Genomic DNA, 25284 nt, shown 5'->3' with positions numbered 1-25284 from the left:
ATAAACAGAATATATGTGTGTGTCCATTCATTGTGCAGTCAGAGATAAACAGAATATATGTGTGTGTGTCCATTCATTGTGCAGTCAGAGATAAACAGAATATATGTGTGTGTGTCCATTCATTGTGCAGTCAGAGATAAACAGAATATATGTGTGTGTGTCCATTCATTGTGCAGTCAGAGATGAACAGAATATATGTGTGTGTGTCCATTCATTGTGCAGTCAGAGATAAACAGAATATATGTGTGTGTGTGTCCATTCATTGTGCAGTCAGAGATGAACAGAATATATGTGTGTGTGTCCATTCATTGTGCAGTCAGAGATGAACAGAATATATGTGTGTGTCCATTCATTGTGCAGTCAGAGATGAACAGAATATATATGTGTGTGTCCATTCATTGTGCAGTCAGAGATGAACAGAATATATGTGTGTGTCCATACATTGTGCAGTCAGAGATGAACAGAATATGTGTGTGTCCATTCATTGTGCAGTCAGAGATGAACAGAATATATGTGTGTGTCCATACATTGTGCAGTCAGAGATGAACAGAATATATGTGTGTGTCCATACATTGTGCAGTCAGAGATGAACAGAATATATGTGTGTGTCCATTCATTGTGCAGTCAGAGATGAACAGAATATGAGTGTGTCCATACATTGTGCAGAGATGAACAGAATATATGTGTGTGTGTCCATTCATTGTGCAGTCAGAGATGAACAGAATATATGTGTGTGTCCATTCATTGTGCAGAGATTAACATAATATATGTGTGTGTCCATTCATTGTGCAGTCAGAGATGAACAGAATATATGTGTGTGTCCATACATTGTGCAGTCAGAGATGAACAGAATATGTGTGTGTGTCCATTCATTGTGCAGTCAGAGATGAACAGAATATGAGTGTGTCCATACATTGTGCAGAGATGAACAGAATATATGTGTGTGTGTCCATTCATTGTGCAGTCAGAGATGAACAGAATATATGTGTGTGTCCATTCATTGTGCAGTCAGAGATGAACAGAATATATGTGTGTGTCCATACATTGTGCAGTCAGAGATGAACAGAATATATGTGTGTGTCCATACATTGTGCAGTCAGAGATGAACAGAATATGTGTGTGTCCATTCATTGTGCAGTCAGAGATGAACAGAATATATGTGTGTGTCCATTCATTGTGCAGTCAGAGATGAACAGAATATATGTGTGTGTCCATTCATTGTGCAGTCAGAGATGAACAGAATATATGTGTGTGTCCATTCATTGTGCAGTCAGAGATAAACAGAATATATGTGTGTGTGTCCATTCATTGTGCAGTCAGAGATGAACAGAATATATGTGTGTGTCCATTCATTGTGCAGTCAGAGATAAACAGAATATATGTGTGTGTCCATTCATTGTGCAGTCAGAGATAAACAGAATATATGTGTGTGTGTCCATTCATTGTGCAGTCAGAGATAAACAGAATATATGTGTGTGTGTCCATTCATTGTGCAGTCAGAGATAAACAGAATATATGTGTGTGTGTCCATTCATTGTGCAGTCAGAGATGAACAGAATATATGTGTGTGTGTCCATTCATTGTGCAGTCAGAGATAAACAGAATATATGTGTGTGTGTGTCCATTCATTGTGCAGTCAGAGATGAACAGAATATATGAGTGTGTGTCCATTCATTGTGCAGTCAGAGATGAACAGAATATATGTGTGTGTCCATTCATTGTGCAGTCAGAGATGAACAGAATATATATGTGTGTGTGTCCATTCATTGTGCAGTCAGAGATGAACAGAATATATATGTGTGTGTGTCCATTCATTGTGCAGTCAGAGATGAACAGCACAGAGCACGTCTGTGTTTATTTTAATCGTCATCTGGTGTTGCATCCCATTTTTCTTCAACAAAGTGCATGACTATTCAGAAATATCATTACACATAGGTGCCAGCCACAATGAACCCGCTGTATTTTTCAGTACGATGAAGTGAAGTGAATTAAAAAAAAATACTTACGAAAAGAATTTACAAAAAAAATTGTATGTTCATTGTTATGTTGGCAAATGTATTGACGATACTGCTTCTTTTAATCACCATTTTGGCTGTTCAGTCCAGCATTTGTTAGTTTTCTTAACGATCCAAGTGTTGTGGAACAGAAACAACATTCATGGTTGACCTTTGCGATACCTGACTAATCTAAGCCAATCACATCACAAAAGGTCAGCTATTTGCATTTTGAAAAAAAATGATGAGTCACAATATTTTGCATATGTTAAAAAAAAAGAAAGAAAAACGGCAATATTAAAGAAGACTGATCAATCTGGAAATGAAAATTGATGCAAAGTTTGGCGTCAGTACTTTGTTTCTTCATACTGAGAATATTGTCTTGCATGATGACATTGGAGGCATAGTCCATGTATGAGAGGTACCAAATCAGTGCATGTGATTTCAGTTTCACTTTGTGATTCGTCATGCAGGTTGAAGACTGGACATGTGATTTCAGTTTCACTTTGTGATTCGTCATGCAGGTTGAAGACTGGACATGTGATTTCAGTTTCACTTTGTGATTCGTCATGCAGCTTGAAGACTGGACATGTGATTTCAGTTTCACTTTGTGATTCGTCATGCAGCTTGAAGACTGGACATGTGATTTCAGTTTCACTTTGTGATTCGTCATGCAGCTTGAAGACTGGACATGTGATTTCAGTTTCACTTTGTGATTCATCATGCAGCTTGAAGACTGGACATGGAGGTTGATGATTTTATTATGATTATAATATTTTTTAATCTTTTTTAAATTTCATTGCACAGTTAATCTAGAGGGAAATTGACGTAATTTCCTTTTAAAAATTCTGTGACCTATTTTGATTTATTTGGTTTTTTGATACAAAAAATGAGATTTTTCATAGGTGTTTTTTGTGTGAAGCAAACGAGATCCATGCCTTATATATGTGAAGGGATTGAAAATGATCTGTGGACTAATTTGTGTTCCTCTGTAGTTGACTTTGTGCATGTGTTTGGTGGTTATGAGACCAGAGCATCCAGCTGGAAAATGAGGGTTTTGGATGCGTTTTGTGTCCAGCAAAAATGTTGAATGTCCAAACAGCTATTCAATGATACCACGTGGAGTTCAGTAACCAGTCTCAGAATCGATTTATTTATTATTATTGTTATTATTTTAATTTTTTGTTTTGTTTTTGTTTTTGTGATTGTTGTTGGCATGAAGTGGGATCGCTGGTGGACATTCTGTGCTGTGTAATAAGGGAAGTTTTGCCTTTTTCTACGTCTGTGGTTTTTGGCCTATATATTGTCACCTTATCTTGCCTGGTTTCAGAGTTGTCCGCCTTGCCGGCTGCCATGCAAGGCAAAATGTGTGCACAGCAAAAGGTCGTGCAACAGGCAATGCGGAGAGGTATGCCAGCGTTGTGTCGAGCCGTGTCCGTGGAAATGCAAGTCCAAAGGGTGCAGGAACAATTATTGCTGCACAAAATTGTGCTGGGAAATGTGTGACCGGTATGTGTGTGTGTGTGTGTGTGTGTGAGAGAGAGAGAGAGATGCTTAGACATTTTAATGTCATTGGCCTTGAGAGAGAGAGAAATAAAAAGCAGATGACCTGAAAAGCAGAAAGAAGATGCCAAAGATGTAAGACCAACTGATGAGCCAGATTATTGCTCGCAGCCAGCCAAAGAATAACTGGTGGACAAACACAATCTAAGTTCAAATTCAACCTGAGATATGCATCAGAAACAACACAAAAATACTGTTATCCTCCCTATGCAACCCGCTCTCACGCCCCCTCCCCCCAAAAAACAACAACAACAAACCCACACACACACAAAAAAACAACCAAAAAAAAAAAAAAAAACCCGAATAGGGTGTTCTGTCAATAGTCCAGTTCATCTTTGATGAATACAGCAAATTTGAAAAGTCCCAATTTTGTCTTTAGAACTGGCCATGTTAAGTTGCACACACCCACATACACACAAATGTAATTTGAGTAAAACTCCATGTTTATCACTAACTGGTGTGAAAGCATTTGTGCAGATGAGTGAGTGTTAAAAAGATAAAAATAATTTTTTCAAATGTTAAGTTTTTTTGGGAAAAAAAGTTCATTGATGCGATAGATTTTTATTTTCTCATTGCAAGGCATGGACATGCAGTCTGATGCATACACTCACCCACAAAACAAGCATGCATGAATATTTCATGTTCCTTCAACTCGGAAACAAAACCAAAAAAACCCAGGAAAACATCAAGTTAGTGATGGAGATGTCAACAGGGGGGCAGGGTATATATTTATTTCCCTTGACTGTCTTATGATTAGATTATTTGTGTCTTAAAACAGAAACACAAACTTACATTGGTGTAACAGAATGGTATTGTTTCTGCAGCTCTCGGTGCGATCATCCATGCCCACGTTCAATTGTTTGTGACACTTGCAAAAAGAGATACAAGTGTCGGGGACTTTTCTGTGAGCCATGCCCGCCTGCCTGTCCTCAGTGCAATTCTGACATCTTTGACTGCTTGTGGGGTTTGGAGGATGAGCCAGATGCAAGGCAAGTGCTTGTTACTGTCACCGTATGAGCATGAAGTATGCATGTGCGTATCTGCAAGTGTGTGTGTATATGTGTGTGTGTGGATTTGAGTATGGGTTATATATGAGCGTGCATGCAAGTGAGAGTTTGCATATATTTGTGTGTGTGTGTGTGTATACACATTCATATATATGTGTGTCTGTGCAAGTGTGTGTGTGTGGTGTGTGTGCGTGCGTGGTGTGTGGTGTGTGTGTTGGCAATTAGATGTAATACTTCGACAGGAAAAGCAAATAAATCTGCACGCAGGAAAAAATAACAAAAAATGGGTGGCGCTGTAGAGTGTAGTATAGCGACGCGCTCTCCCTGGGGAGAGCAGCCCGAATTTCACACAGTGAAATCTGTTGTGATAAAAAGAAATACAAATATTTGCAGCTTTTTTTGGTTGTTTTGTCGAAAATAATTCTTTGACTTGGTGGTCACACATTGACTGACAGCATGTGTAAGAGTGAGTGTCTCTGCAGTGTTGTGTGCAGCTTTCATGAGAGGACACACACACACACACACACACACACACACACACACACACACACACACACACACAGAGTTATGCAGAGAAAAGAAGAAGTTGAATGCTGAGAGAGATTGAGAACATAGAGAAAAGAGAGTGAGAATTAGAGACAGATAGAGAACATAGAGAAAAGAGAGTGAGAATTAGAGACAGAGAACATAGAGAAAAGAGTGAGAATTAGAGACAGAGAACATAGAGAAAAGAGTGAGAATTAGAGACAGATAGTGAACATAGAGAAAAGAGTGAGAATTAGACAGAGAACATAGAGAAAAGAGTGAGAATTAGAGACAGAGAACATAGAGAAAAGAGTGAGAATTAGAGACAGAGAACATAGAGTAAAGAGAGTGAGAATTAGACAGAGAACATAGAGAAAAGAGTGAGAATTAGAGACAGATAGTGAACATAGAGAAAAGAGAGAGTGAGAATTAGAGACAGATAGTAAACATAGAGAAAAGAGAGTGAGAATTAGAGACAGATAGTAAACATAGAGAAAAGAGAGTGAGAATTAGAGACAGATAGTGAACATAGAGAAAAGAGAGTGAGAATTAGAGACAGACTTAGAGAAAAGAGTGAGAATTAGAGACAGATAGTAAACATAGAGAAAAGAGAGTGAGAATTAGAGACAGAGAACATAGAGAAAAGAGTGAGAATTAGAGACAGATAGAGAACTTAGAGAAAAAAGAGTGGGAATTAGAGACAGATAGGGAACATAATGAAAAGAGAATGAGAATTAGAGACAGATAGAGAATAATAATAATTATATTTATATAGCGCTGAATCTTGTGCAGAGACAAATCAAAGCGTTTTCGCACCAGTCATTGAAATGCATGCATGTTCCTCAGTATATGGAGTTTGGTCAGTGTTGACATGTTCCTCAGTATATGGAGTTTGGTCAGTGTTGACATGTTCCTCAGTGCAGTATATAGAGTTTGGTCAGTGTTAAGATGTTCCTCAGTGCAGTATATGGAGTTTGGTCAGTGTTGGGGTGTTCCTCAGTATATGGAGTTTGGTCAGATGTTCCTCAGTATATGGAGTTTGGTCAGTGTTAAGATGTTCCTCAGTGCAGTATATGGAGTTTGGTCAGTGTTAAGATGTTCCTCAGTGCAGTATATGGAGTTTGGTCAGTGTTCAGATGTTCCTCAGTGCAGTATATGGAGTTTGGTCAGTGTTGACATGTTCCTCAGTGCAGTATATGGAGTTTAGTCAGTGTTAAGATGTTCCTCAGTGCAGTATATGGAATTTGCCGTGGAGTTGGGAACATTCTAAACTATAAGCAGACTTAGCACTGCTGAGTTTGCTCATGTGACCCACTCCAGGAGTTTGAGCTGAGCGATGATCATTTTAATCCTGTGGGCACCAGGTTTTACAAGATGCCAGACTGCCCGTGTGTTGTGGAGGTGAGTGGTCTGGACCAGTACATGGACATGTTGGTCAGTTCTCAAGATGACCGGGGCAACGTTGGACATGTTGTGTGCCCTAAGTGTTCCTCACCTATCATCACAGGTAAGGGGTGTGTGTGAGAATGTGTGTGTGTGTGTGTGTGTGTGTGTGTTTGACAGTGTGTGTGTGCGTGTGTGTGTGTCTGTGACAGAGAGAGAGAATGTGTGTCATTTGAGTGTGTGAAAGACTGTATGTATGTGTGTGTGTGTGTGTGTGTGTGTGTGTGTGTGTGTGTGTGTGTGTGTGAATGTGTGTGTGTGTGTGTCTTTCTGTGCCTCGTCTCTCAGGGTGTCTCTCCATTTCTTTCTGTACCCCGTCTCTCAGGGTGTCTCTCCATTTCTTTCTGTGCCTCGTCTCTCTCCATGTCTTTCTGTGCCTCGTCTCTCCATTTCTTTCTGTGCCTTGTCTCTCAGGGTGTCTCTCCATTTCTTTCTGTGCCATGTCTCTCAGGGTGTCTCTCCATTTCTTTCTGTGCCTCGTCTCTCCATTTCTTTCTGTGCCTCGTCTCTCCATTTCTTTCTGTGCCTTGTCTCTCAGGGTGTCTCTCCATTTCTTTCTGTACCTCGTCTCTCAGGGTGTCTCTCCATTTCTTTCTGTGCCTTGTCTCTCAGGGTGTCTCTCTCCATTTCTTTCTGTACCCCGTCTCTCAGGGTGTCTCTCCATTTCTTTCTGTGCCTTGTCTCTCAGGGTGTCTCTCCATTTCTTTCTGTGCCTTGTCTCTCAGGGTGTCTCTCTCCATTTCTTTCTGTACCCCGTCTCTCAGGGTGTCTCTCCATTTCTTTCTGTACCCCGTCTCTCAGGGTGTCTCTCCATTTCTTTCTGTGCCTCGTCTCTCCATTTCTTTCTGTGCCTCGTCTCTCAGGGTGTCTCTCCATTTCTTTCTGTACCCCGTCTCTCCATTTCTTTCTGTGCCTCGTCTCTCCATTTCTTTCTGTGCCTCGTCTCTCCATTTCTTTCTGTACCCCGTCTTTCAGGGTGTCTCTCTCCATTTCTTTCTGTGCCTCGTCTCTCAGGGTGTCTCTCTCCATGTCTTTCTGTGCCTCGTCTCTCTCCATGTCTTTCTGTGCCTCGTCTCTCAGGCCTGTCCACTCTCTGATGTTGTCCTCCTCGCTCATTTCCTGTCTGCCTGTCCTCCTCTGCGCTGTGCATGTGTGATGCAGGAATGTCTTAGCAAGTCGTGCTGATCATGAGACGTGTCCATACCACTTCGATCGGTTTTAATTTCTTCACAGTGGTTGGATCTGAATAGGATCCAGTTGTCTCTGTATTTTCTGTTTATAATCAAATGGTTTGAACTTTCCCATCTAAGATGTGTATGTTTCTGCTGCTGACCTCAGTAAATGATACCCCCACCCCTTGCCACCCCAAAACCACGCCCCCTTTCAGAGATCAAGAATTGGCTGCCTACTTTGCTTGGATCACATGACAGAGTAATTGAGGAAATTCTTCCCATCCCAGTTTCTGTCATCCAGCCAGTCTCCTACAGAGAACATGGGTACCTTCTCCTTCTGTCATCCAGCCAGTCTCCTACAGAGATCATGGGTACCTTCTGTCATCCAGCCAGTCTCCTACAGAGATCATGGGTACCTTCTCCTTCTGTCATCTAGCCAGTCTCCTACAGAGATCATGGGTACCTTCTCCTTCTGTCATCCAGCCAGTCTCCTACAGAGATCATGGGTACCTTCTCCTTCTGTCATCCAGCCAGTCTCCTACAGAGATCATGGGTACCTTCTGTCATCCAGCCAGTCTCCTACAGAGAACATGGGTACCTTCTCCTTCTGTCATCCAGCCAGTCTCCTACAGAGATCATGGGTACCTTCTCCTTCTGTCATCCAGCCAGTCTCCTACAGAGATCATGGGTACCTTCTCCTGTCATCCAGCCAGTCTCCTACAGAGATCATGGGTACCTTCTTCTCTCATCCAGCCAGTCTCCTACAGAGATCATGGGTACCTTCTGTCATCCAGTCAGTCTCCTACAGAGAACATGGGTACCTTCTCCTTCTGTCATCTAGCCAGTCTCCTACAGAGATCATGGGTACCTTCTCCTGTCATCCAGCCAGTCTCCTACAGAGAACATGGGTACCTTCTCCTTCTGTCATCTAGCCAGTCTCCTACAGAGATCATGGGTACCTTCTCCTTCTGTCATCTAGCCAGTCTCCTACAGAGATCATGGGTACCTTCTCCTTCTGTCATCTAGCCAGTCTCCTACAGAGATCATGGGTACCTTCTCCTTCTGTCATCCAGCCAGTCTCCTACAGAGATCATGGGTACCTTCTCCTGTCATCTAGCCAGTCTCCTACAGAGATCATGGGTACCTTCTCCTTCTGTCATCTAGCCAGTCTCCTACAGAGATCATGGGTACCTTCTCCTTCTGTCATCTAGCCAGTCTCCTACAGAGATCATGGGTACCTTCTCCTTCTGTCATCCAGCCAGTCTCCTACAGAGATCATGGGTACCTTCTCCTGTCATCTAGCCAGTCTCCTACAGAGATCATGGGTACCTTCTCCTGTCATCTAGCCAGTCTCCTACAGAGATCATGGGTACCTTCTCCTGTCATCTAGCCAGTCTCCTACTGAGAACATGGGTACCTTCTCCTTCTGTCATCGTGGGCTGCAACCTCCATGTTCACTCACACGTACTAGTGGGGTTTTACAATGTATGATAGTGGGGTTTTACAATGTATGATAGTGGGGTTTTACAATGTATGACAGTGGGGTTTTACAATGTATGACTGTTTTTACCCAGTTATGTAGGCAGCCATACCCTTTTTCTGGGGTGTGTATGCTGGGTATGTTGTTGTTTCAATATTCCACCTAAGGAGGGTGCACCTGAAATTGTAACTTTTTTTTCAACCTGGGTGGCTTGGATTGCACCCATTTCACGCGCTGGACATTTTATGTCTACATCTGATAGTTCTGAAGGGCAGCTTTGTTTCGACTGCGTGATGAACCCTGAATGCGTTTGATTGTATGTCATACAGCTATGCTTATATGGGCTTTGTAACTGGTTATACACACTTTTCACTGCTGTCATGGAGCTCAGTCATTAACATGTTTCAGGGATCATAGAGCAGACATCTCTACCATGTTTCATTGAATTGCCTTATCTTATATCGTTTTATTTTCTTTTGTCTTGTCAGCTCTTTGATTTAAATTCCCAAGCACAGTAAGCCCACCCTCCGGGCCCCCATGCCAAGAAACAACAACAACAAAACAACTAAACAACCCCAACCCCAAACAAACAAAACTGGTGTTGAATTTGTCATAGCGTTCTCAGCATTGCTTGCCTGCCCTCATTTTCAAGCTGTTAATTTGATCCCTCTCTCTCCGTGGCAGCCTTGCGCTACGGAAACGTCATCAAGAAAGCGCAGGCGGACGTGGAGAACGTGAAGAAGAGGATGCTGGCTGCCGATTCATCTCGGCTGAAGCACAAGCAGAAGGAGCTTCAAGAGCGCCTGTCCTCCCTTTTCGACAGCAGTCTGAAGACGTGGACAGCAGAGAGCGCCAAGAGAATTGACAAAGCCCGCTCTCTGGATGAGCTGACCCTGCCCGAGAACCGGATCAACTTCCTGAGGGCTGTTGTCCAGCTGCGCCAGAAACTGCCGCTGAGAGGAACTCCTGAGACCAAAGAGTGGGCCTGCTTACGTGATCTGTTTGTGTTGAGAGAGAGTGTTTGCGTGTGTGTGTGTGTGTGTGTGTGTGTGGTGTGTGTGTGTGTGTGTGTGCGTGCGTGTGCGCGCGCATGTGTGTGTCCGTGCTTGAGAGAGAGTCTGGAGACATATCAGTACTTTTTAGAAATCTAAAGTCTTTACTTTTGACATAGTTCTGTAGATTTTGTATTGTTTGTGGAGTCTGATACAGTGTATTTATTTGCTTGCATTGTCTTTGTACACAAGAACCCAGTGTATTTATTTGCTTGCATTGTCTTTGTACACAAGAACCCAGTGTATTTATTTGCTTGCATTGTCTTTGTACACAAGAACCCAAGTTCAAACAGCTGTTTTATTTAGCCGTCTTTCCTTTGTTTCTGAGACACACCTTACAGAATCATGATACACAGTATGACTTCATGGCAATAACCAGTCTTACTTTTGTTTTTCCCTAAACGATTGAAATAAGGTTCACCCACTGCAGAATTCAGATGTCCTGTATGAATCCGTACTTTCTTGCCATGGTCTTTGCCTCCTTGATAAGATATAACAAAAGTTTTCCCCACCTATTAAGAAGATTCTCTTCTTTTAGATGAGCACATCAGCTATGATCATTATCATCGTCATCGCCTGTAAGGGGTGGGTGATGGGTATAGGTCATCAAAAATAGTCCACCACAATCTTCTGTCTTGGACAAATGTACACATCACGAGCAAAATTTTGCAGCATATTGCAAGGCAACATTGAGTAAGTATCTATCTGTCTATATATATATATAATGTGAAGAGCTGAGTGAATAAATTAACAACATTTATAGCTTTACAAATTTGTTTTGCTCATTCGTATAGATTTAGCACATAAATCAGGACTTTAAACAGCCTGACATGCTCTCCAACACCGTATCACATCATTGGTGTTTGTTTTGTTTCTTGATGACCCTCGTCACACCCAGTCATGGAGTTTGTCTTGTTTCTTGATGACCCTCGTCACACCCAGTCATGGAGTTTGTCTTGTTTCTTGATGACCCTAGTCACACCCAGTCATGGAGTTTGTCTTGTTTCTTGATGACCCTCGTCACACCCAGTCATGGAGTTTGTCTTGTTTCTTGATGACCCTAGTCACACCCAGTCATGGAGTTTGTCTTGTTTCTTGATGACCCTAGTCACACCCAGTCATGGAGTTTGTCTGGTTTCTTGATGACCCTAGTCACACCCAGTCATGGAGTTTGTCTTGTTTCTTGATGACCCTAGTCACACCCAGTCATGGAGTTTGTCTTGTTTCTTGATGACCCTAGTCACACCCAGTCATGGAGTTTGTCTTGTTTCTTGATGACCCTAGTCACACCCAGTCATGGAGTTTGTCTTGTTTCTTGATGACCCTAGTCACACCCAGTCATGGAGTTTGTCTTGTTTCTTGATGACCCTAGTCACACCCAGTCATGGAGTTTGTCTTGTTTCTTGATGACCCTAGTCACACCCAGTCATGGAGTTTGTCTTGTTTCTTGATGACCCTAGTCACACCCAGTCATGGAGTTTGTCTTGTTTCTTGATGACCCTAGTCACACCCAGTCATGGAGTTTGTCTTGTTTCTTGATGACCCTAGTCACACCCAGTCATGGAGTTTGTCTTGTTTCTTGATGACCCTAGTCACACCCAGTCATGGAGTTTGTCTTGTTTCTTGATGACCCTAGTCACACCCAGTCATGGAGTTTGTCTTGTTTCTTGATGACCCTAGTCACACCCAGTCATGGAGTTTGTCTTGTTTCTTGATGACCCTAGTCACACCCAGTCATGGAGTTTGTCTTGTTTCTTGATGACCCTAGTCACACCCAGTCATGGAGTTTGTCTTGTTTCTTGATGACCCTAGTCACACCCAGTCATGCAGTTTGTCTGGTTTTTAATAACCTTAGTCATAAGCACAGACAGCTATAAAAGCAGCCTACATGACTGATTCCAGTTTGTTTCTCAAGGAGGCATCACCATGTTCAGACAAATCCATACACACTACACCACATCTGCCTAGGCAGATGCCTGACCAGCAACAAAACCCAACAGGTTAGTCCCTTGAGTGCATACATATGAATTTGTCATCGTAACAGAGTGGATTTCTCCTGGAGACTTTTGCCAGAGGACGACACTTATGTTGCCATGGGTTCTTTTTCAGTGTGCAAGGTGTGTGCTGCACACGGGGCCTCAGTTTATATATAGTGTCATCCGAATGATGAGCTGCTCAGTTTGATTTCCAGTCAAACTTGGTACAAAGGGTAGGACCGGGATTGGAACCCTGGCCGTCATGGACACTGTATTGGCAGGTAGGCATCCTAACCGTTGTTCCACCTTCCTCCTGATTCCAGACTCATAGGGAAGCTGGACTGGCACCTGGACTGCATGGAGAATTGGGTCACAGGTCACCGTGGCCTGGTTTTCAGCCAGCAGCAGCTGACCCAGTTTCAGCTGGAATTGGGTCGTGCTGACCTGAGTGTGACATTTTTTCTTGCCAGCCAAAATCTCAGTGGCAGTCACAGAGATGATGTAAGTGAACCTGTAGTGTTAAACTGTTGTTGTTGTTGTATTTAAGATAAAGTTATTGTTTTTTTGTATTAAAAAAAAGACTGAAATGATGGTGACACAGGTGAGAATGACTGGAATAGACACTCTGCTGGAGGTACAGTGCATTTCAATACAATATATCTTTATTCATCCATTTGGAAATGAATTGAGATGTCTCCCCCCCCCCTTCCTACCTCCACAGATCAATGGTGTTTTCTTTAATTCTTTCAATATGATTTTGACCTTATGGGATACTTCATAATTTTATTGATGATTTAAAAAAACCAAACAAACCCCAAACCAAAGAACTGCAGTTGATGCCTTTTTCCAACTGATTTTTTGGTGAACATGTTTAACATTCATTTTGAAGACCTTGAGATGGTTTGGTTCTTTTGAATGAGAAAAAAGAAAAGAAAAAGAAAAGGAATCCTTTATCCTTTTTTGTACCTCTCAGTGCACACACACACACACACACACACACACACACACACACACACACACACATTTATGTATGTGTGTGTGTACGTATGTGTGTATGTGTGTGTGTGTATTTTTTCTTTGATTTAACGTCTTTTCACTTTGAGTGATATAAGACGTGTCATGTGTGTGTTGGTGTGTGTGTGAGGTGGGGCTGGGATGGAGATTTAAAGGGGGTATATAGAGAAAGTATAAAATATAACAGTGGAATAAGCAATTCATAAACATCTGTGAAACAGCAATTATCATGAACAACAACAGAAGTAAAATGAAGTATCGGAAAGTTGCATCACAGAAACAGTCCTAAATAATGAAAATAATAATGGTATTTATATAGCGCTGAATCTTGTGCATAGACAAATCTAAGCGCTTTCGCATCAGTCATTCTCACGCATGCATAACTCTAAAACTGGAGAAACTGAAAACAAGGAAAAGGCAGGGAAGGGAGGCTATTTTGGGAAGAGGTGGGTTTTAAGACCAGACTTGAAAGAGCTGAGTGTGGAGACTTGACGAAGCGAAAGAGGAAGTTCATTCCAATTGCAAGGTCTAGAGACAGAGAAAGAACGGCGGCCAACAGTGGAGAGTTTGAATCTGGGTATACGTAAATGGAGTGGATCCCAAGCTGATCGTAGTGAGCAAGATGGAGTGTAGAGGTGAAGGCAGCCACAGAGATAGGAAGGGGCTGATTTGTGAATACATTTGTAGCATAGATCTTGTACTTTATTCGGTGTGAGACAGGGAGCCAGTGGAGATGTTGCAAAAGAGGAGTGATGTGCTGAGATCTTTTCTTTCTGAGGACGAGTCGGGCAGCAGAGTTTTGTATGCGCTGAAGGGACTGAATGGATGAAGCAAGCAAACCAGACAATAGAGAGTTACAGTAGTCAAGGCGAGAGAGAATGAGAGAAACGACAAGTCTAAATGTTATGTCAGTGGACAGATATTTCCGGATGGAACTGATGTGCCACAGTTGACAGTACCAGGATTGACAGTCATATTGGACTATGTAACAGGGATTCTGCAATTTCAAATAATAGTAATTGATTGGACATGTTTTCTTTTATGTTTTGTTCAGAAAATTTTTAACCTTACATGCATTTGGAAGTAACCTGAGAATTCTTTGACACTGAAACAAAATATGATTTTGTGTGATCTGTTTACCACATACACAATGGACGTTTTTGCTAAACTTTGTCTTGAAAGCATTCAGTCTTACATGAGACACCAGAGAGATTACCAGTCTGTAATAGTATGATGGAAAGTGTGTAAGCGTGTGTGTGTGTGTGTGTGTGTGTGTGTGTGTGTGTGTGTCCCTCCCTCTCTCTCATTATGATGCGACTTCAAAGATTAATGAAAACTAAACACACATATTATGTTTCCTTCTTTGCAGAGAAGAGTGGAGATGCATGACAGGGTCCAGAAATATCTGGAGCGTTTGCTGTCAAAGCCGGCGGTGCTGTCCGATGAGGAGGAGAAGGACATGCAAGGGACGGTCCAGTCCCTCAGAGACCAGGGCTGTTTCTCGGGGCTGGGCATCAGCAGTAAGGAAAGGGTCATGATCGTCAAGGCCATGGGCTTCAAACAGGGCCACTGGTTCAAGTGCAGAAGGGGTGCGTGCCGCTGCCTTCAGTCCCTTTCCTCCTCTCCTTCCTTTCTTCTTTACACATTTCAACTCGACAGCTGCAATATCCCAGTGGTTAAAGTGTTGGACTTTCAACCTGAGGGCCCCGGAGTTCGAATCTCGGTAACGGCACCTGCTGGGTAAAGGATGGAGATTTTTCCGATCTCCCAGGTCAACATATTATGTGCTGACCTGCTTGTGCCTGAAACCCCTTTGTGTGTATACGCAAGCAGAAGATCAACTATGCACGTTAAAGATCCTGTAATCCATGTCAGCGTTCAGTGGGTTATAGAAACAAGAACACACCCAGCATACACTCCCCCGAAAACGGGAGTATGGCTGCCTACATGGTGGGAGTAAAAACGGTCATACATGGAAAAGCCCGCTCATGTACTTTCGGGTGAACGTTGCAGCTCTCGAACCATTTGGCCACGTGCACATCTTTTGTCTCTTGGCCACGTGCATATCTTTTGTCTCTGGGCCACGTGCACATCTTTTGTCTCTGGGCCATGTGCACATCTTTTGTCTCTGGGCCATGTGCACATCTTTTGTCTCTGGGCCATGTGCACATCTTTTGTCTCTGGGCCATGTGCATATCTTTTGTCTCTGGGCCATGTGCACATCTTTTGTCTCTGGGCCACGTGCACATCTTTTGTCTCTGGGCCATCTTTTGTCTCTGGGCCATGTGCACATCTTTTGTCTCTGGGCCATCTTTTGTCTCTGGGCCATGTGCACATCTTTTGTCTCTGGGCCACGTGCACATCTTTTGTCTCTTGGCCACATGCACATCTTTTGTCTCTGGGCCATGTGCACATCTTTTGTCTCTGGGCCATCTTTTGTCTCTGGGCCATGTGCACATCTTTTGTCTCTGGGCCATGTGCACATCTTTTGTCTCTGGGCCACATGCACATCTTTTGTCTCTGGGCCACGTGCACATCTTTTGTCTCTGGGCCACGTGCACATCTTTTGTCTCTGGGCCATCTTTTGTCTCTGGGCCATGTGCACATCTTTTGTCTCTGGGCCATGTGCACATCTTTTGTCTCTGGGCCACGTGCACATCTTTTGTCTCTGGGCCACGTGCACATCTTTTGTCTCTGGGCCACGTGCACATCTTTTGTCTCTTGGCCACATGCACATCTTTTGTCTCTGGGCCATGTGCACATCTTTTGTCTCTGGGCCACATGCACATCTTTTGTCTCTGGGCCACGTGCACATCTTTTGTCTCTGGGCCATCTTTTGTCTCTGGGCCATGTGCACATCTTTTGTCTCTGGGCCATCTTTTGTCTCTGGGCCATGTGCACATCTTTTGTCTCTGGGCCACATGCACATCTTTTGTCTCTGGGCCATCTTTTGTCTCTGGGCCATGTGCACATCTTTTGTCTCTGGGCCATGTTTTGTCTCTGGGCCATGTGCACATCTTTTGTCTCTGGGCCATCTTTTGTCTCTGGGCCACGTGCACATCTTTTGTCTCTGGGCCATCTTTTGTCTCTGGGCCATGTGCACATCTTTTGTCTCTGGGCCATGTGCACATCTTTTGTCTCTGGGCCATGTGCACATCTTTTGTCTCTGGGCCATGTGCACATCTTTTGTCTCTGGGCCATGTGCACATCTTTTGTCTCTGGGCCACATGCACATCTTTTGTCTCTGGGCCACATGCACATCTTTTGTCTCTGGGCCATCTTTTGTCTCTGGGCCATGTGCACATCTTTTGTCTCTGGGCCACATGCACATCTTTTGTCTCTGGGCCACGTGCACATCTTTTGTCTCTCATTAATGCTTTTGACAAAATAGAATTGGACGTAAGTATTTTTCTTTCTCTTGTGTCTCATCGTTTATTGATGTTTTATGCTTTTACCAAGAAAATGACACGGATGTTTTGTTTTTTCTCTGTTTAATTGATGTTTTTGTGCTTTTAAAATCACTGTTTTTGAATGGTCGCTTTGATCTTTGAATGGAGTATTCACATTTCTCTCACCCTCTCTCTCTGTGACTCTTTCTTTTTTATTTGAAAAAAAGATGTTTTCATGGATGTTTTGTTTTCCTCTGGGACCATGTCTTCCTGCCTGTCTGTCTGATCCTGACTGCTCTCCCTTTTCATCAGTCTTCCTGTCTGTCTGATCCTGACTGCTCTCCCTTTTCATCAGTCTTCCTGTCTGATCCTGACTGCTCTCCCTTTTCATCAGTCTTCCTGTCTGATCCTGACTGCTCTCCCTTTTCATCAGTCTTCCTGTCTGTCTGATCCTGACTGCTCTCCCTTTTCATCAGTCTTCCTGTCTGATCCTGACTGCTCTCCCTTTTCATCAGTCTTCCTGTCTGATCCTGACTGCTCTCCCTTTTCATCAGTCTTCCTGTCTGATCCTGACTGCTCTCCCTTTTCATCAGTCTTCCTGTCTGTCTGATCCTGACTGCTCTCCCTTTTCATCAGTCTTCCTGTCTGTCTGATCCTGACTGCTCTCCCTTTTCATCAGTCTTCCTGTCTGATCCTGACTGCTCTCCCTTTTCATCAGTCTTCCTGTCTGTCTGATCCTGACTGCTCTCCCTTTTCATCAGTCTTCCTGTCTGTCTGATCCTGACTGCTCTCCATTTTCATCAGTCTTCCTGTCTGTCTGATCCTGACTGCTCTCCCTTTTCATCAGTCTTCCTGTCTGTCTGATCCTGACTGCTCTCCCTTTCCATCAGTCTTCCTGTCTGTCTGATCCTGACTGCTCTCCCTTTTCATCAGTCTTCCTGTCTGTCTGATCCTGACTGCTCTCCCTTTTCATCAGTCTTCCTGTCTGTCTGATCCTGACTGCTCTCCCTTTTCATCAGTCTTCCTGTCTGTCTGATCCTGACTGCTCTCCCTTTTCATCAGTCTTCCTGTCTGTCTGATCCTGACTGCTCTCCCTTTTCATCAGTCTTCCTGTCTGATCCTGACTGCTCTCCCTTTTCATCAGTCTTCCTGTCTGTCTGATCCTGACTGCTCTCCCTTTTCATCAGTCTTCCTGTCTGTCTGATCCTGACTGCTCTCCATTTTCATCAGTCTTCCTGTCTGTCTGATCCTGACTGCTCTCCCTTTTCATCAGTCTTCCTGTCTGATCCTGACTGCTCTCCCTTTTCATCAGTCTTCCTGTCTGATCCTGACTGCTCTCCCTTTTCATCAGTCTTCCTGTCTGATCCTGACTGCTCTCCCTTTTCATCAGTCTTCCTGTCTGTCTGATCCTGACTGCTCTCCCTTTTCATCAGTCTTCCTGTCTGTCTGATCCTGACTGCTCTCCCTTTTCATCAGTCTTCCTGTCTGATCCTGACTGCTCTCCCTTTTCATCAGTCTTCCTGTCTGTCTGATCCTGACTGCTCTCCCTTTTCATCAGTCTTCCTGTCTGATCCTGACTGCTCTCCCTTTTCATCAGTCTTCCTGTCTGTCTGATCCTGACTGCTCTCCCTTTTCATCAGTCTTCCTGTCTGTCTGATCCTGACTGCTCTCCATTTTCATCAGTCTTCCTGTCTGTCTGATCCTGACTGCTCTCCCTTTTCATCAGTCTTCCTGTCTGATCCTGACTGCTCTCCCTTTCCATCAGTCTTCCTGTCTGTCTGATCCTGACTGCTCTCCCTTTTCATCAGTCTTCCTGTCTGTCTGATCCTGACTGCTCTCCCTTTTCATCAGTCTTCCTGTCTGTCTGATCCTGACTGCTCTCCCTTTTCATCAGTCTTCCTGTCTGTCTGATCCTGACTGCTCTCCCTTTTCATCAGTCTTCCTGTCTGATCCTGACTGCTCTCCCTTTTCATCAGTCTTCCTGTCTGTCTGATCCTGACTGCTCTCCCTTTTCATCAGTCTTCCTGTCTGTCTGATCCTGACTGCTCTCCCTTTTCATCAGTCTTCCTGTCTGATCCTGACTGCTCTCCCTTTTCGTGTCTTTGTTACTGCCTGCTGTTTGTGATGTAATAACAGAAATGATGATATCAAGAAAAGAACTGCAGTGACTGTAATATTCAATAATTGATACAAGTGATAAACATCTCTCACCTTTATGTTGTCTGAGATCGCTTCCATTTCTAGGAGCGAGATGATACTGAAGATGATGATGGTAATTGTTGTGATATATCATAATTCAGGTCATATCAACTAATAGATGATAGAGGAAAGACAGTGATGAGATGATTATGGTGATGATGATCTAGCATGTGTCAGGTCATATCAACTAAAACAAGATGATGAAGGAGAGAAAATGATGAGATAACAATGATGTATCATGTGGCAGGCCATATCTACTGCATCGCAGACTGTGGCGGAGCGATGGTGGAAAGCCAGTGTCCGGAATGTGGTGAGGGAGTGGGCGGCACTCATCACCGCCTGAGAGACGACAACTCTGTCGCCACGGAGATGGACGGTGCCACGTACGGTGCCTGGTCGGAGCAGGCCAACCTGGCCAACTACCAGCTGGACTGAGGATCGTCTGTCTGTCTTGTGATGATGGCCTTTCAGTTCAACTCTTTTGCCTCCAAGCTTGTTGGATCAACTACTTCTCTTTTACTAAGTCGGTTAAGTTGTTTTCTGTAATCTACATTTTTGTTTCAAATTTCACCCACCACCCTCCCCCATATGCCCAGTTTCCCCCCAACTCACCGTTCATCCCCCTCCCCCTCCTCTTCTGAACGATGATACTCAAATGCATACACTGATACTCTAACAAAATGTCTTCAGTCACCGATATGTGTGACAGGACTTTAAACAAAATTTCTCCTCCTCTGCTTCTTGTGAAAAATACCCCCCCACCCCCCACCCCAAAAGTATTCTAAACTTGACGCTCTCAGTCACACAGTTCGGTTTGTGTCAAAACAACTCAGTAGACTTGTTAACATCAAACTTGCTTAATTAAGGGGAGAAGGTGTCAAGTTTTTAACAGTGTGAGGAACGGTTTCTTTAACATGACCTGTTACTGTTGACTCAAGTCGCCCATGGCAGTGAACTGTCTTGTCGACTGAAGTCGCTTATAGTGGCGAAAAGAGTATTGAAACGGTCTTTCTTCTTTAGAGCATATCACAATGCACCACAGTGATAGGAAAACAGGACAAGAAAACCTCCTACATTGTCCTAACCTGATGAAGAGGACAACGAGAAAATCTGACACACAGTCCTGTCCTGATATATGTGCATCGAAGTGTGCGATGGGGATGTTTTCTCAGCAAGAAATTTTTGAAACTGACTGGATGATTTCCAACAATACTAAACTGAAATGCCAATAGTGTGGAACAATGGTAAAAATAATGAATGTGTAGTGGACAGAGAAAGCATTAGAGAGAGATAGAGACAGAGAGGGAGAGAAATTAAAAGAGAGACAGAGACAGGGAGAGAAATTAAAAGAGAGACAGAGACAGGGAGAGAAATTAAAAGAGAGACAGGGAGAGAAACTAAAAGAGAGACAGAGAGAGGGAGAGAAATTAAAAGAGAGACAGAAAGAGGGAGAGAAACTAAAAGAGAGACAGAGACAGGGAGAGAAATTAAAAGAGAGACAGAGACAGGGAGAGAAATTAAAAGAGAGACAGAAAGAGGGAGAGAAACTAAAAGAGAGACAGAGAGAGGGAGAGAAATTAAAAGAGAGACAGAAAGAGGGAGAGAAACTAAAAGAGAGACAGAGACAGGGAGAGAAATTAAAAGAGAGACAGAGACAGGGAGAGAAACTGAAAGAGAGACAGAGACAGGGAGAGAAACTAAAAGAGAGACAGAGAGAGGGAGAGAAATTAAAAGAGAGACAGAAAGAGGGAGAGAAATTAAAAGAGAGACAGAGACAGGGAGAGAAATTAAAAGAGAGACAGAGAGAGGGAGAGAAATTAAAAGAGAGACAGAAAGAGGGAGAGAAACTAAAAGAGAGACAGAGACAGGGAGAGAAACTAAAAGAGAGACAGAGAGAGGGAGAGAAATTAAAAGAGAGACAGAAAGAGGGAGAGAAACTAAAAGAGAGACAGAGACAGGGAGAGAGCACAAAATCATGGCGGTTTGTTGTTGCTATCTTTTTCTCCCCAAGACTATTGTCTTGATGACATGAATTGTTTTCAGTGATGTTTCATATTTATCTGTGCCTGACCAGCGTGCTGGGTTTACATGCAGATCAGGTATCTCTCCCCCCTGCCCCCTCCCACCCCACCCCCCTGTCCCCATTAAAAATGAGATTGTGTATAGTGTGCTTGCATCAGTCTGCATACATTGACGCCACCTTATAACTTGAATGATAACATTGCATGCTTATTTTGTTTTGGACAATTTTTTTTTCTTTTGGGGTTGTATGAGATTTTTGTTGTTTTGAACACAAAAAGTATTTTGCTTTGAAAACAAAGTATCTCTGTGACTGTGATCCTTTCTTAAATCAGAGCTCCTGTGACTGTGATATTTTAATCAGAGACATTGTCTTGAATGATGTGGTCCAAATTTGGCATAAGATACTTTTCTTTTGTTTACTGACATTATTGATATATTCAGTGAGGCCCAGTTTTTACAGACATCGTGAGCACAGTGTGTCAAGGTACTGGGTGACTTTCTGCTATACATCGTGAGCACAGTGTGTCAAAGTATTGGGTGTCTGTGCTATACATTGTGAGCACAGCGTGTCAAAGTATTGGGTGACTTTCTGCTATACATTGTGAGCACAGCGTGTCAAAGTATTGGGTGTCTTTCTGCTATACATTGTGAGCACAGCGTGTCAAAGTATTGGGTGACTTTCTGCTATTCATTTTGAGCACAGTTCAACATTTTGAAGCCAGAATATATGATAGTTTGTATACGCAGATACTGGATTACATTTTCAGACACAATTTTTATTTCTGCCATTATATCTTTGAAGACTATTGAACTTGTAATCATCATGTTTTGTTTGACAGTAAGAAAACATTTTTTTGTTGATTGTTTGATCTTTCTGTTCCTTTGTGTGTGTGCGCGTTTCTGTCAGTATGTTTGTCTTTCTGCCTCTTGAAACAAGTACATGTGTGTGTGTGCGTATTTCTGTCAGTATGTTTGTCTTTCTGCCTCTTGAAACAAGTACATGTGTGTGTGCGCGTTTCTGTCAGTATGTTTGTCTTTCTGCCTCTTGAAACAAGTACATGTGTGTGTGTGCGTATTTCTGTCAGTATGTTTGTCTTTCTGCCTCTTGAAACAAGTACATGTGTGTGTGTGCGCGTTTCTGTCAGTATGTTTGTCTTTCTGCCTCTTGAAACAAGTACATGTGTGTGTGTGCGCGTTTCTGTCAGTATGTTTGTCTTTCTGCCTCTTGAAACAAGTACATGTGTCTAAAATTCATACAGGTTCAAATATGTAGCTTCTGGTGTTTTGTTACTTTGTGTATAAAAAAAATTGTTTAGTACTTTGCATATATGAAAAGTAATTGTCTTTATTTTTGGGGTATTTGTTTTTAAGACAGAAATAACTTTAGACTGGCTTCTGTTAACACAAACTGCGTTTGAAGCATATGTTTGTGTATGTATGAATGCAGAAGCAGTTTTATTTATTGGTACATTTTCATTAAATTTGTACAGTCTGATGCTTTTTGTTTGCATACCTATAAATTTGTACACAGAGTTTGATGATTTTTGTGTGCATGCCCACCATTCTTGGAATAACTGTATTTGTTATGGAAAAACACAAAAATCAATGTGTGTTCCAGATACTGTGACTGGATCGCATGTTACAGAAAAAGAAAAAAAAATTGGAGGCACCTTTTTTCATTGGTGGACAAACCTGACGGCCAATGGGAAAGTTGTGTGCATGCCTCTACAGCAATGTCAGCTCCCAAATTTCCATGCCGGTCATTTTTGCTGTTCTTCTTAAAAAAAAAAAAAAAAAAAATCTATGTAATAATCATTGAAGATATTATTGTCCATCAATAATATCAACTTAATGGAACTTTTATTTCCAATGCAATGTTACTTTTTGGGACTTTCAGATGTTAAGTTGCCTTGTTTTATTTTATTCCATTATTGATTTCACAGGTTAATTTCAAACAGTTGCAAACAAATAAATATGTATGTATATAATGAAGTAGAAAATATATAATAATCTGTTGTTCACTGTGCTTTCTATACATATATATTTAGAGTTGCATTTGCTCACTGTGTTTATATCTGCACCATGCGCTTCTGTAACTGCATCAGTAAAAGCTCCTGCTCTTGATTTTTCTTTGATTTTTTTGAAAGATGTATTAGCCTTTTTTTAATTTATTTTTTTTAGTAAAATGTATTCCAGTTTTACGTTTTTTTTCTTTTTTGACTACAGCATAGTTTTTGTTTGAAAAAAAATGTTTGGTTATAAATATCAGTTAATTCTTTTGGTTTCCTGTAATGTGAGGGATTTTGTTTCTATCAGATTGTATAACCAGACTATGTGTGATCTGAAGTAAAACATTTTTTTTGTCCTCTTATTTCCCCCACTTCCCTGTTCATGTTTGATCATGTCTTTTGGATCAAAACATTGTGTTGCCAGTTGATAAGCTGATTGTTTTTGTTTTTTTTCTAAATGAACATGACCTCGTCACTGGCTGCCAGGGTGAAGCGGTTAGTGCTGCAGATGGATGACTGGGAGAGTGGGTTTGGACACCAAGGATTTGTTTTAACCCTTGGCCAGTGCTTTCAGAGTTGAGTGTACAGCAGGAAGGGTGCGACGCCACAGTGTACAGCAGGAAGGGTGGGACCCCACAGTGTACAGCTGGAAGGGTGGGACCCCACAGTGTACAACTGGAAGGGTGGGACCCCACAGTGTACAGCTGGAAGGGTGCGACGCCACAGTGTACAGCAGGAAGGGTGGGACCCCACAGTGTACAGCTGGAAGGGTGGGACCCCACAGTGTACAACAGGACCCCACAGTGTACAGCAGGAAGGGTGGGACCCCACAGTGTACAACAGGACCCCACAGTGTACAGCAGGAAGGGTGGGACCCCATAGTGTACAGCAGGAAGGGTGGGACCCCACAGTGTACAACAGGACCCCACAGTGTACAGCAGGAAGGGTGGGACCCCACAGTGTACAACAGGAAGGGTGGGACCCCACAGTGTACAACAGGACCCCACAGTGTACAGCAGGAAGGGTGGGACCCCACAGTGTACAGCAGGACCCCACAGTGTACAACAGGAAGGGTGGGACCCCACAGTGTACAGCAGGACCCCACAGTGTACAACAGGAAGGGTGGGACCCCACAGTGTACAACAGGACCCCACAGTGTACAGCAGGAAGGGTGGGACCCCACAGTGTACAACAGGACCCCACAGTGTACAGCTGGAAGGGTGGGACCCCACAGTGTACAACAGGAAGGGTGGGACCCCACAGTGTACAACAGGACCCCACAGTGTACAGCAGGAAGGGTGGGACCCCACAGTGTACAACAGGACCCCACAGTGTACAGCAGGAAGGGTGGGACCCCACAGTGTACAGCTGGAAGGGTGGGACCCCACAGTGTACAACAGGACCCCACAGTGTACAGCTGGAAGGGTGGGACCCCACAGGTGAGGGTCATCCACTTCATGGATGCAGCATGGGAGTGTTGCACCATGGGAGTGTTGTTCAAATTTCCTGAGCAACACTGCAGGTGTCTGCATCTCTCTAGCCTGGATTACAGCAGGATGTGTGGTGAAAGAAAGCGTTTATGGTGTAAACAGTATTTTTTTTGGAACTTGTCACAACACAGTTATAGATGTACAGGACAACAAGAAAATCTTATACAAAGTCCTGTTCAGATACATGTACTTACTAAATATGTGTCAGATGTCATTGTGAATTAGCAACACTCTGTTACCGTTCCCTTCATGGTCAGTCCCCCGCATACATTTCTGATCTCTTGACCCTGTATGTGCCATCCAGATCATTGCGGTCTTCAAATGCCGGTCACCTCACCATTCCCTGATTCCATCTAGAGAACTATGGCAGACGTTCTCTTTCATTTGTTGGTTCTTCAACTTATAACGCACTCTCCCAGATACTTAGAAAGGCTCCCACAATGTCAGCCTTTAAGGCTGGGCTTAAGGCCCACCTTTACAAACTTCATTTGACTGAATGCTTAAGGCCCACCTTTACAAACTTCATTTGACTGAATAAGTTACCAGGTGTAACCTACGCCATAGGTTTTAAGTGCTGAAATGTTTTAATGTTACACACACACACGTATATATATATATATATAATATATATATATATTTATATATGTGTGTGTGTGTGTGTGTGTGCATACTTTTTTTGTTGAAAAGTCCAGATATATATACTTGTGTGTGGATGAGCATAGTTTTGTGGATTAGTGTGTAAATATTCTTGCCTTCTTAAGAAATTGTAATGGTGCTTAGAACTCTCCAAGGGGATAAGCATCTTAAAATGCACTTTATTATTCTTATTATTATTATATGTGACCAAGCGCGCTATGCTTGCTCCAACACTATTCACGCACAAGCCAGAGCAGACGACGTTTTCCGTCCTAACCCTTGCACAGAATATGTGATGTCACTCTGCTTACAT

At 42.9% G+C, this 25284-nt stretch overlaps 1 protein-coding gene across 1 annotated transcript in view; it reads left to right on the top strand.

Moving 5' to 3' along the window:
* Window positions 1-23412, top strand: part of LOC143297139 (NFX1-type zinc finger-containing protein 1-like) — a 61986-nt gene extending 38574 nt beyond the window's left edge. The window contains exons 10-16 of the mRNA XM_076609315.1: window positions 3325-3503; window positions 4382-4546; window positions 6454-6596; window positions 9869-10163; window positions 12536-12713; window positions 14596-14815; window positions 19062-23412. Coding sequence (XP_076465430.1) covers window positions 3325-3503; window positions 4382-4546; window positions 6454-6596; window positions 9869-10163; window positions 12536-12713; window positions 14596-14815; window positions 19062-19249 — 1368 coding nt within the window. The 3' untranslated portion in view covers window positions 19250-23412. The remainder of the gene's footprint in view (window positions 1-3324; window positions 3504-4381; window positions 4547-6453; window positions 6597-9868; window positions 10164-12535; window positions 12714-14595; window positions 14816-19061) is intronic.
* Window positions 23413-25284: the final 1872 nt, after the last annotated feature.

This window comes from Babylonia areolata, chromosome 22, assembly GCF_041734735.1.
Source record: "Babylonia areolata isolate BAREFJ2019XMU chromosome 22, ASM4173473v1, whole genome shotgun sequence".
Classification (NCBI taxonomy): Eukaryota; Metazoa; Mollusca; class Gastropoda; order Neogastropoda; family Buccinidae; genus Babylonia; species Babylonia areolata.
This window is presented reverse-complemented; position numbering and strand designations above follow the sequence as displayed.